Source organism: Rhamphochromis sp. 'chilingali' (assembly GCF_963969265.1).
Source record: "Rhamphochromis sp. 'chilingali' genome assembly, chromosome: 3".
NCBI lineage: Eukaryota > Metazoa > Chordata > Actinopteri > Cichliformes > Cichlidae > Rhamphochromis > Rhamphochromis sp. 'chilingali'.
Window position 1 is genome coordinate 44,066,330 of NC_137931.1, and position 12,779 is coordinate 44,079,108.

The following is a 12,779-nucleotide window of genomic DNA, read 5'->3' on the forward strand; positions in this document are numbered from 1 at the left end:
CCTCTTGTTCCTTTTTTGAGATGTGATTTTACTTTTTGCTTGTTATTATTATTATTCTAAGAAGCTTGGTAGTTACTGCATCTACTTGCTCTCGCTTAAGCAATAGCAATTCATATGACAGACTTCATCCACGATACATAAAGTATGTCTACAGCTGTTGCATTAGGTCCTCCCTGAAAATTTCCAAAAGTCAATAAAATTTTAAAAAATCTCAGAAAACTGTTGTTTCATTTGCTTTTTCATTGTTTTATGTTTACTCTTCCCCGACTCATTCAGTCCCATTTTACTGCTGGCATTCTTTCAGCTATGTCCAGTATCATGTGGTACAATCTGGAATAACCCTGTCCTGTCAGGTCGTCATCAGAAATTCATATTTTACACATTTGGCATTTGAATGCTGTGGGGTCAATTGGGAATGTTCCCAGAAATCTCTAGGCTTGCCGAAATGCCGTTAACTGTCAATTTAGCACATTTGGTGACCAGAAAGCTCCCATCATAGGATATGGTGAGGAGGTGATCAACTCAGTGTCAAAATGGGCACTGATCCCACAATGACTACCCCCACCCATTACACTGATTATTGAAATGTGTGTCATATTTGTGAATATGTAAGTCCAGTGGCTGAAATGATACATTTCCATGGTATGGCTGTATCTACTGCATTAAACCTTGCTGGTCTATGTGTGCAAACAGACTTTATTTATAATCTGCAAGCATCCTTTGGAGTACGTTCAGCAAAGCGTGTGCATCTGTCTTGGCACTGCAACAGCATGAAGCCAATTATAGCAGTTAAAAGACAGAGGGTTTGTGGCCTGTGGTTGGCATGGAGCGTGCAATAAATAACCGCACTGTTGACAGGAAACTGTTTGGCTACCATCGGAATAATAATGAGGTTATTGCTACCCGCTGTGACCGTATGATCACAGTGTGAACTTTTTTTTTGGTCTTCTCACCTGCTACGTATGCCAACTGCACACAGACAAGAAGGTAAAAGGCTCCCCCAGGTGACCACCTTGGCTTTCTTCCCCGATATTTAAGCCTTTTTCCCCCTCTTTTCATTCACCTATAGATACAAGGAATACATTATGTTATGTTAGGCCCTACAACAAAGAGTGTTGTTCCATCTAACACATGAGAATGAACACATGCACATGCCAGCAGACGCTCAGAGCAGATACAGAAACAGATACTGAGGGACTGCGAAACACAGACGTACTGTAGGTATACTCTGCTGCTTGCTTCTTTAGCTCTGGTTGGCAGTAGTGTACTACGGTGACAGACAGTTAGATTGTTCCTGACCATTGACTTGAGCTCTCTGCTTTGCAAGGTCTGATTTCATAGTGGGAAATATGAGATGGGTCCAGGAGAGGGTTCACGGCTGGGGCAAGGAGGCACTCCATACAGTAGGGCTTCATATCTCCGTGTCACCCTGGGCATTCTCCCCTGACACAGCTTTCAGCCACTCCGTTGTCTGAAGCCCCCTCCATGGGTTTTTGCAACCTCCCTTCCCATGATTGGTGCATTCCAGCTGGGCACAGCGCCTGGGTGGTCCCCCACCTCCCCCTCCTCCCATCCTCTTTGACTGAAGGAAGGAAAAGGCAGAAAAATGCAGCAAAGGCCTTTGACCAAGAAAAGCACAATGTGAGCGTTGATGATGGCGGCGTGGATGTGATGCTTACCTGCCACTGACCCATACGGCTGTCATAGCCCAGCATTTTACAATCTGACGATCCATTCAACAGCCAGGAGAAGATGTCTCACTGACCCGTCACCTAGATCGGACTGATAAGCACTGAGGATGGACTGACCTGCCTCTAACCCTCAGCATGAATATCCCATTTTCATATGGACAAATCACCCCGTGGTTTGTAGTAACACCATAGTGAACAATCACCGTTTCATGTTTATTATTTTCTGATTATTGTTAATTCGATCGAGATGAACAGCATACACACACATTTGGAGAATAAATACAAATACACACCCAGTCAACTATTTACATGAGTAGATGCAGTTACGCTCTCATAATCTGGCATTCAAACATAATGAGAGTTCAGTGTCATGCACGTACAGGAGACTCCGAAGAGATTTTAAAGCATAAGAGGCAGGAGTGTAATTGGGTTTGTATAGAGGTGAACATGGTATAGTATTGCATGGTATCACTGTGAGTGTACCCCTGTCCCCTTCTAACATTTTACGTCCACGTACCAAATTACCACATTTCTGAGATAAATTCAGTCTGTCTGAATCTGATAGCCACCCTCACGAGGTGAAGTACGAGTCCTGCATGGAGTAGAGGCGGTCAATAGGAGTGAGTGGCGAGGAGTTGCCAAGAGAGAGGCAGTCGCCGTCAGCCATATGACACAGCGGGTCTCTGTCCACATCGCCATACAGGCTCTTGAAACCTTAAAAAGATATAAATTATTATTTTGTATCTCAACTACTATTGGAAGTTTAAATTAATACCAGCAATATCAAAAGTACATTTTTTTACTTTTAAAATTATGTTTATTTCATGTTTGTTTTACAAAAGGCTTAAAATAAGCTGAGGATTTGACTGCGTTGAGATCTTTTACCATAAGGATGCATGTGATCCCCTGGCATCTGAGGCGGGGTCAGGCCCTGTCTGAAGGGGTCCATGTCCCAGTCCTGCTGTTCCAGTGTGGTCATTCCCATCTGCTGCTGCTGCAGTTCAATATGGACATAAGAGGACCCGAGGTGCTTCATCTCAGAGGTCACACTGCCACTGGAGGGCGCTATGAAGCATAGGAAACCAAAGGAGATCACAGAGCTGTGTGTTTATGAGTTAATGTAGTTAAAGTAACAGAGTTCTCTGTTAATGATTTTAGCCTGTTTTAACTGCAGAAAGCCCTTCAAAACAATTAAAAGCTAAATTTTAGCTCTAAACTTTGGAGTCTTCTCACACCCCCGTTCTCTGCGGCCTGCTGGAGCGGGGGGGCTGGGAGGAGAAGTTGGCCGTCCGATTGGGGTCTGGAATGTGGGGCCTCCCTGCTGCTGCCGAGCCGGGGCAGTCTGCTTCTCTCCACCCCAGGGAAAAGGGTAACACTACCTGGGTCTTGGTGCAGTTTCCCCCTCCAGGGGCAAGGGTACCTAGACCTGGGGCTTAGAGTACGCTTGGGGAGTGTGATTGTGTGTACAGTTTCTCTTTATGTCTGTCTCCACGTTGGGTGAGTGTTGAGTAATTGCATATGAGAGCATGAGGGTGGGAATGGATGTTTGTGTCTGTGTGTGCCTGTATGTCTGTGTCTATATGTCAGATTGGGTATCAGACGCCACCTCTCTGGGGACATCTCAGGCCCTCCAAGGTTTGGAGGGCCTGACATCAGACATCGGTGCGTTGGTGGTTCTTTGTGTCTGTGGATGGGCGTCCAGGTACACACCGGCTCACTCCTTGGTGGCTGCTTGTCGGGGCCTGGAGCCTGGGGCTCGCTCGGGCCACTTCGGGGGTGGGGTGCCCTCGGCCTCTCGGCCTGGGGCTCGGTCACTCAGGCACAGCTGGCTGCCGGCAGAGCTCACGGGCGCGTCACTGCAACTCCCCCTGGCTTCTGCTCCGCGGCTGCTGAGTGACCCCTCATCTGGGGCTCTCCTCAGCTCTTTCTGGGACAGTGGCGCGGCTGCCCCTCTGTTGGTCTTCCTTGGTCTCTTGTGTTCTGAGGGTCTCTGGATGTCTGGAGTTTTGATCTCCTCCACACCTGCTTCATGCCCTGGAGGACGGGGCTGTGGCCCCCCCACACCCTCTAGCAGATCATTATTTGAAGGAACCTTTTAAATACAAGCGCGCTCATGATAACAGGTGTACACACGGGGACTCACACACACAAACTAAACCCTTTTTGACTCCTACCTCAAAGCATACTGTGTGCTGTCGATCTTACGTGCTGCACAATAATGTTTAATATTTAGTATTTACAGTTATATTCACATAGATCATCGCGATGTTGTTTATTATGTTGCTCTTTTTTCTTCTGCTTGTTTTCTCTTTTTTCTTTCTCAACAGGTGATCCAGGTGATTGATAGATGTATTTTTTGTCTGCTTATTTTGTTGTTGTTGTTTTGGGTTTTTTTGCCCTTTATCCCCGTCCCTCTTCCCCGCTGTTTTTCTTTCCCTCTTTCTTTTCCCCAGTCTGTCCCGTATCAAACAAGTAAAAATAAAATAAAATAAACAATAAAAAGGTAAAAAAAAAAAAAATTGAACTTTCTATAACTTAAAGGCTGAATAAAATCTTTAGTCAAGGTATTTCCCATTACCTATTAGAAACTGATAAATAAATAGAGAAAACGGTACCTTTTCTTACAGCGAGAACAAAAGCAATTATGAATAATACCTGTGTGATGCGATGGGTGTTCACACTGTTCCTGAGTCTGTTGCTGCTCCTGCTGCTGTTGTCTCCTGGCCAGTTTCTTCATCTAAAAACATGCATCGAGAGACATTAAAGCTCTTTAATGCCTCAGTGCAGTCAAATCCTCAAGTCTACTGTAAAAAACTGTCCTCCCACTCCACAGTCCATCTACCACCCAGGAGTATGCTTGTGTTCACTCAGTTGTAAAGTATCAAGAATGAAGTAGAGGGCAGCCACACATGAGCCCAAATTGTGAGGAAATATTGGGTTTAATCTACAGTGATCTCTCCATGAGATGTCATCAGTTTCCTGTATGAACAGATAACCAGGCTGATTTCCACTCTGGCTTACGAATACAGTGCAGAAAGAAGGCTTTTATTAGCAGTGCATGAGTGTGTGTGTGTGTGCGTGCGCGTGTGTGTACTTTGAATTACTTTGGCTCTTTGGTTCTGGAACCAGACCTGCACCACCCGGACACTCAGACCAGTCTCAGCTGCCAAGGTCTCTCTTACCTTGGATTAAGATTCAGGAGGGCAACACAAAGACAGAATGCGAGGGTAAAAAAAAAGAATGAGGAGGTCATTTGAAGGATAATAAAAATCTGCGTCACATCACAAATTTAGCAAAGAGGCAGAAACTGCTTAAAGAAACACTCATGATGCTTATTTGTTTTGTGAAAATAACTGCTATGTTTTCAAAAATCTTTACTTTGGTACTTTTAAAGTCAGTTCATGAGGAATTTAGCAATGTCACTTATAACAAAACTGCCCAACTACCCACCCGCAGTACAGTGATAATAATGTACAGAAGATACATGAAACCATGTCACATATTTTTGAATGAAGTTTTCTCCTTTTTTTGTTCATTCTGTCAAGGTGACACATGGTACAAGGGCTTTCTTTCACAATATGAGGTAAAAGGGTCTCTGGATTGTACAAGCTAGTAAAAGGCTTAGCCCTTGCACCTTGTTTTAAACAATGAATAAAATAAGTGTAAAGATGAGACAGTGCTGTATGAAAATTTCTAAAATGTCTATGTTAGGTCCTCATATGAAATAGATTCATAGTTTTAACTTGAATGCAAAGTAACAGAAGATATTTTTTTTGTTTACCTTTCGACAAGGCTTGGAGGAGACCTCAAAGGATGCTTTAAAGGTGCGTCTTTGCTGAGTGGTCAGAATAGTGCGAGGTCTTTTGGGGCGTTTGCTCTCCACATCATCTGATTTAACTTTTCTGCCTGCAATCCTTCCAGATTCCTCCTCAACTTCTTCATCTTCATCATTACTTTTACCTAGAAGACAGGCATAGATATGATTGAAAATATTCACATAAAAACAGGAAAATTCATGCCTGCTAATGTTTAAATATTTTTTTATAAGAATTTTAGTTTTTGTTTAAAATGCAGATACTTTACATCAACCTGGCTGATGTCGGGCTGAGTTTTGGGCTTTTCTGTGTCTCCCAGGATGATTTTTATGTCCCAACTTGAACTGGTATTTTACCACTTCACTTGAATCATTATTTTGGCAATGTTTTTATTGCACTGTTACAGTTAGTTACTCAAACTAAAATGTGCTTATTTTACCCAATGCTGGACAGAGTTTGAATTCTTAAAGTGGGATTTAATCATCAAAATGGATTGTGAATTTATTACAAATCAAAGAGCAGCATGAAAGCATGCAATTTCTGTACCTGTTTCAGAAGAGCTAGGACTGGCCAGACATTGGTGGTAGCCCTCTCTGGCACATAGTAGCTGTCCCTCCCTGAGAACGCAGCGATCTCCTGTCTGCAGGCGGCAGGAACAAACGCTGCAGGTGAAACAGCGCAGGTGGAACACAGCGGCCCCCGCACGCATCACCAGCTCTGCGGGAGAGATGGCTTCTGTGCACCCTGCACAACGCACTGCAAACAGACTGAACAGTGGAGGAAAGCAAGCGCACAGAGAGAGAAAGTGTGAGAGCTGAGTAAATAACAGAGAATAGGGATTTTGTTTTCTTTAGACACTTGAGAACCCCCTCACACATCAGTAAGATGGGACTCTATGAGAAAACCAAAAAATGCTGGGTAGACTTTGAGAATGTTGCTGAGTCGAGCTGTCACTCAAAACAACCGCCAGCCTGACTTCTCTCGCCTTTCCCCCCCTCCTGCCCGGACCACTCAGACACATACCCTTAGTGTGTCGGGTGTGTATCTTAGCGCCTGGCAACCAGCACTGGTGAGCTTAGCCTCAGAGACTGTTGCCGTGGCTCCGACTGCCGTGTCCAAGGCTGCGCTCCTGGGGAGGCAGGAGAAAGGCTCTCGGCAGGCCATGGCTCCAGGCAGAGGGGTGGAATCAGATCTCCTGGTGGGAGAGACTGAGCCACTGGTCCCAGGAATTATCCGTGGAATTATCCGTAAGTCTGCTTAACCAGAAGTAGACAAAGACAGAGCCAGCCCTCAAGCAGCAGGACCATTGTCCGCTGGCTGGCACCTCCGCATTTTGGGTCTGTCACGCAGGATGATGCGTCATCATTCTGGAGCTGGCGTTTGTCTCCAGACTTGACTAGGTCACCAGAGCAGTCAGCACAGAGGCATGAGAAAGTGACAGCTTTTCCCCTTTTTTGTTTCCAAATAAAAATACTCCATGTGCCTCATGAGAAAGTCTTTTTCTTGATACTGTGAAACCATCAGAAAATAGGAGCATTGGAGGTTATTCTAACACTGTGCATGGACACATTAATAACCACAATTATTATTCTGTATGTCCTAATCACATTGAATCTATTTTATTTACTTTAATAAGTTAATTTGAATAAATTGTGTAATGTTGTTTTTATTAACTTTCTTCTTAATAGTACAAAGATACTGAAATTTTTTACACTACCTAGAAAAAAAATACACCCAAACTTAAGCAAATTAATTAATTTTTGGATATATTTCAAATTCCGAATGAGAACAATATTTCCAAGCAAATAAATTTTTAAGTTGAAAATAAAACTAACAGCCATGTTGACATAAGATAAGATAAGATAGAACTTTATTAATCCCTCGGGTGGGTTCCTCTGGGAAATTCGACTTCCAAAAAGCACAGCAATGACCGAAGTTACAGTTACAGAATTGTTATATATATATATATATATATATATATATATATATATATATATATATATATATATATATATATATATATATATATATATATACACACACATACATACACACACACACACACACACACACACATATCCCTGTCAAAGGCTCCGGAGCTCGTACGTCCTAAAGCCAGACATTGCTAAGACCTCTTACTGTTGCTCTGGGGTCACTATGGCGATGGTAAGAGCCCCTTCCCAGAAGCTCAGGAGGGTCGGTCTGCTTGACCCATCTGAGTTGTCTGCCCCACAGCTTCAATGGTATGTGCTTTAATATGGTCAACATACCGTCTGTGGAATGTGCATTCCTGTGGCAACACAAGATGCATCAATCAAATATTTCAAAGGAAGTGTGGCAGAGGAAATACCCTGAATGTTTCTGGGTCTCTGAGATACCGCAAAGCATTTGATTTGACATCTCAGTATGATGCTAATGCCAGCGGAGAAGAAACTATGGGCATTAATGTTTTGAGATCATTCGTGTTTCGAGAAGCGCTTTTCCATTATACGCCTTATCCAGTTCGTCTAATTATCCCCAGTACTCTTAAGCGTCGTTAATGCAAAGGTAAGAGTACCTCCAATACTTATGGAGTGGCTCAAGGTGTTTAATATTTCAGAGTTTCCGCTGACATGATTGGCCCAGAGGCTCGGCCAGGAGAGCGGGAACACTCAGTCACGCTGGATTTAGACATGGCAATTAGTGACAAGATCATTACAGAGGAGTAAGTCAGCAAAATTTTGCACTCCTCCACACTGACATGGTCTGGGTGAGGCACTCCTAATGCAGAAGCACTGTATAAAAAGATGAGTGTTTAGCAGAAATGTACACAGACAAACTCACAGTTTTCCTCAAGTCCTCCTCTTTCATTGTTCTTGCTCTGACTTCAGTGCTGACCTTTGGCAGTCAGGCATTCAGACTGCTGGTCTAGTGGACAAGCAGAGAGGCAGATCTTGTTTCTGGATCAGGTTAACTTAGATCCATTGCTGAACGCACACACCAGCGGGAGCTATGTATCAGATACAGATCGTCAGGTCAAGTGCACAGCGAGTCACACCGAAGATCTGACGACCAATCTGCTGTCCGGTCCACCTGCCCGCTGAACCGTTTAGTTAACCTAAACCAAGCTGAAGACACGCTGTCAGACAGGATTCTGCATTCGGCTTCAGAAAACTGGAGTCACTACAGGTCAGACAGCCAATGTATAAACTATGGAATAAAACAAGCATTATTAAAAACAACTGCATTCAGTCGTCTAAATGAATCAGATTATTGTAAATTAATGATTACAGTTAGAAAAGCTTCAGCGGCTTCTCTAAAATGTGGGGAAATGACTGCAAGCTAATACAACACATACTGCCGATGACTTTATAATTAACGCTTAAATACTGTGTTTTTTCAATGCAACCCTCAGGTTGGATAAGAGGAAGAAAAACAGATGGATCCCCCCCACGCTTGAGGTGCAAAAACCCCTCTGCTCAGCTGGTCTTTATAAAAAATTTAATTCAAAGTGTTTTGATATAATCAAAAATTACATTAAAGAGGAAAAAATGACTATCAGAAAGTATTATGATATGAAAACATGTTGAATTTATTTATTTTTGTTGTGATGACTTTCTCAGATACTGAATGAGTTTAAATATGCTTAAGTTAGTCTTGTCTGCCACAGTAACTGGGACAGACAATGAAAATCAGTAAAGTTCTGTTAAAACAAAAATGTTTTTATGCATCTTGTTTGTTATATCACACATATTAGATCATCCAAAAAGAGATAAACTACTTTAATTAAGTTAATTTTTTAATTTTCAACCCTTTTTTAATGTTATTATTCCTTTGTGGCACATATATTATATCCTCATGTTCCTACTTGTTATTAAAAAGAAACATTTTAGATGCATAAATATATATAAAACTGAAATCTGTACGGTCCTCTGGTACTGGCAAATATTAGCATTATTGTCTTATAAACCACATGAATGGGCCAGGCTTCATGGTGAAACAAAGGTAAAAACAAAGCAAGATTCAGTCAGACGATGCAGCATGTGGTAAAAGACAAATGTTGTCACAGTATGGAATAATCACACTTGTTTTGCATCAGCCGAACGGGGGAGCAGGACATAGTTTGTTGGTGAGAAGAAAAAAAAAAAAACTGGCACAGTTTTAAAACCCTCATTGTGGTCAAAAGTAGTGCTCATGTGTTATTGGGTGTCGTAACTCCAGACAGGACAGCAGGGGTGGAAGGATGACGGGTGGACTCAGAGGTGGAGCTTTGGCACCAGGCCTCCTGCTAATTGATCAGGTCAGATAACTCACGGTCGGCTGGGCGTTGTCCCATTGCTCAACACAGGGGCTGCTGTGTGAAGAGCTTTCCAGATGCCACGGCGCATAACGCCAGGGCTCATGGAGCGCACTGTCCCCCAAAATAAGTTCACACCATCCTCACCGTCCCTCTTGTAGGGATGCACCAGACCTTCTGACATATGGCTGTGCACTCCTAATTACCTCTCAGTACAAGTCTTTACTACGTGTTTTCGCCAAGTGTTATTATCTCCACTGAAGACACTAAGTACATTAATTTTTTTGTTTTGTTTTACAGAAATTAAATCTACATATTTTTCTAAAACACTCCGTCTCCTTTAAAGGTATATGTCTCCAACATGAGTGTGTTGAAACATTTCCTTGCTTCCCTGTGTGCTTGGCAGAACAGCCATTACCAAATTGTTCAAAAATAATGTGAGTTGTTGCCTTTTAGGGTGTGCAGAGTGTATTTGGAAGCTGAGGGGGGATGAGCTGGTGAATGAGGTAGGAGGGCATGAGCAGTAGGTGATTTTTTTTTTTTGTGTGTGTGTGGATGGGTGGGGGACCATATGTTGTCCCCAGCTTGCAGTTGCCACGTCAGTGGGCCTCAAAATTTTAACACATTTTGACAATGTGTCAGTTGAGCCTTACCCCTGGTTGTGCATGAAGGTGTGACCACATTATTGTGTGTGTGCATGTGCATGTACGGACGAACGCAACACAATACAATAGTTTTCTTACATTCCAGCTCCCTTGCCACCCCTTCCTCCTACAGTCACCTTGTTCTCTCAGTGCACTGTGCCAAGTTTACTGGAAGTCATATTACGGCATATACACACATTTAAACACAACTGCACACAAAATGCATCCATGTCTACCCAATACAACACTAAGAAGGATTAGAAATATTTATGTTGGCCTTATGAGAAAGTTATTTTCTTTATCTCTCAGACACACACACACACACACACACACACACACACACACACACACACACACACACACACACACACACACACACTTTCTTAGTCAAGGTCAAGTCTGGACAAAGCTGTACTGTTGCAAAAATGACCTTAATGATACACCATCAGGTTTGGCCCTCAGAATAAAATGATCAAAACTGAAGTCAAATAACATAGTTGTTTTTTTTAATGGCAGAAAAGGTCATATATATTTTTCTATATCATGATTATATTTTTGCAGGAGGCTGCATAAAACGACTACTACCTTATTTAGAACTTTATTAGTTTAGTGTTGTGTTAAAACGCTTATTCAAACATTTTAATGGTTAGAGTCGTTTAATATGTTTTTTTTTCTTTTTTTTAACTGTATGAGAAATATTAGGTAGTTTTTTCTTAACATGCCTGCGTGTGTTGCATTATATGTGCCCAAGTTGCAAATTTTATTTTGTCACGTCTTGGTTAAAGTTGAAATTGGTGATTTCCCGTGAAAAAGGAACTACTACTTACGCCACCTATGAACCAAACAGTTATAAATAATAACTCACTCAGCATAGTCCCGTTTGCAGTAAAGTTTGCGGTCCCGCAGAAAGCAGGAGTTCGTGAGCGCGTCCCCGCACGCTGCGCACCGCACGCAGTCCTCATGCCAGAGGCCGTCAGTGACTCTGAGCAGGAATCTGTCTCTGATCAACCGATGGCATCCTGCACACACTGCCCTCCGATTCACATCTGCAATGCACGGAAATCCTTTAATTGGTAAATATTTTGGTTCAGCGAGAAGGATAAAACTGAAGAAATGAAAATTGGCAAATTTTGTTGTTTGCGTAACCAAGTGGCTGAACTAGACGAAGGTTGGCAAATTAACCAAACTTTTCCTCTTTTATAATCAGAGGAAATGTGTGCGTGTGTTTTATAAGAGCGATATACATTTGAACAACTATTTTAAAGTTAGCACTTTTTTAAAATTTCAAATTGTTAAATTCTAGCAACTGAGTAATTCTGTTGAGCTGATAAAAAACAACAACAAATGAAGTTGCTTAAAATAAACGAATCTAATCTCAATATATTGATAAAATACATGTTTACTTACCTAAGGATGTATCCGGTATATCCACCATTGCTGTTCCCTGAAGAAGCTGCGAAATATATTTTCACCAAGGTTTAATTTAAGGAAAACATTTTTCTAAGATTTTTTTCTTAGAGTTTTCTAAGAAGAGTGGCATACCTGTAAAATGCGAGTTTCCGGTCAGCAGCGAAGGATTTTGGTTATGAACTCCCAGTCCTGCTCAGAGCATCTCCGCCACTCAAAGTTCCCCTGCAACTTGCTCCTCGGAGCAGAGAGCAGCGCATCAAAGTTTCTGCTTAGTGCTTCCAGCGACCTCGCTGAGTCCACAGTTATTGACTATTTGGGCTGTCTATCAATTATCCTATTAGGGGTGAACGGGAAAGAGAGTGAGAGAGAGCGAGCGCGAAACAGAGTAAGACTTCCTCCATGTGCAGGTGCAGGTTACCTCTCTCTCTCTCCTTCTCTCTCCTTCTCTGCCAGGCACTCTCTCTCCTCCCTCGGTCACTTGCTCTCTCCCCCACGCTTGTGTGTCTCTCTCGCCAAGCCTCAATGCCAGTAGTATTCAAATTGTGATTTGATAACACAGTAAACTGCAGGTTAAAAGGTCACACACTTAAGTGATGATTCCCCCCCACCCCCAAAAGCTTTAAATAATCAGTTTGGTTTTTCTGCGAATTAGTGGCTTCACAAAGTTTCACTTTAGCCCAGTCTTGGCAGTAAATGGGATCATAGAGATTCCAATGATTTTTGCAAAATAACAACATCTATTTTTCCTATTGAAACATGTGAGCAAGATATGGCTGTATGCTATTTTATATTCTAGCTCCAGTTGCAACTATTGCGGACAACTGCAAACCCGTGCGGATTTTGTTACATATCAGCCAACATACTGACTCATTCCAGTATAGGCACATATTCCGACGTAGATTTATTTTCTTTTTTGTTCTCTCTAGATTCCTATTTCTTCGTG

General features: G+C 42.4%; 1 protein-coding gene across 1 annotated transcript; it reads right to left on the reverse strand.

The window, feature by feature from the left end:
• Window positions 1-1,878: 1,878 nt before the first annotated feature.
• On the reverse strand, window positions 1,879-12,315 carry lmx1a (LIM homeobox transcription factor 1, alpha). The gene is made up of 9 exons (XM_080879152.1): window positions 11,969-12,315; window positions 11,834-11,879; window positions 11,292-11,472; window positions 6,053-6,273; window positions 5,473-5,651; window positions 4,796-4,873; window positions 4,347-4,428; window positions 2,577-2,756; window positions 1,879-2,405 (listed from the first exon to the last, which is right to left on the reverse strand). The coding sequence occupies exons 2-9, from the start codon at window positions 11,859-11,861 to the stop codon at window positions 2,263-2,265; spliced, it is 1,092 nt and encodes a 363-aa protein (XP_080735278.1). The 5' UTR covers window positions 11,862-11,879; window positions 11,969-12,315; the 3' UTR covers window positions 1,879-2,262.
• Window positions 12,316-12,779: the final 464 nt, after the last annotated feature.

Coding starts and splice junctions, on each gene's coding strand:
- lmx1a (XM_080879152.1), bottom strand. CDS start 11,861: ATGGTGGATATACCGGATACATCCTTAG. Junction 6,274..11,291: donor TGCAAACGGGACTATGCTGA/GTGAGTTATTAT, acceptor TCCACTGTTCAG/TCTGTTTGCAGTGCGTTGTG. Junction 4,429..4,795: donor TCCAGAACCAAAGAGCCAAA/GTAATTCAAAGT, acceptor GCATGTTTTTAG/ATGAAGAAACTGGCCAGGAG.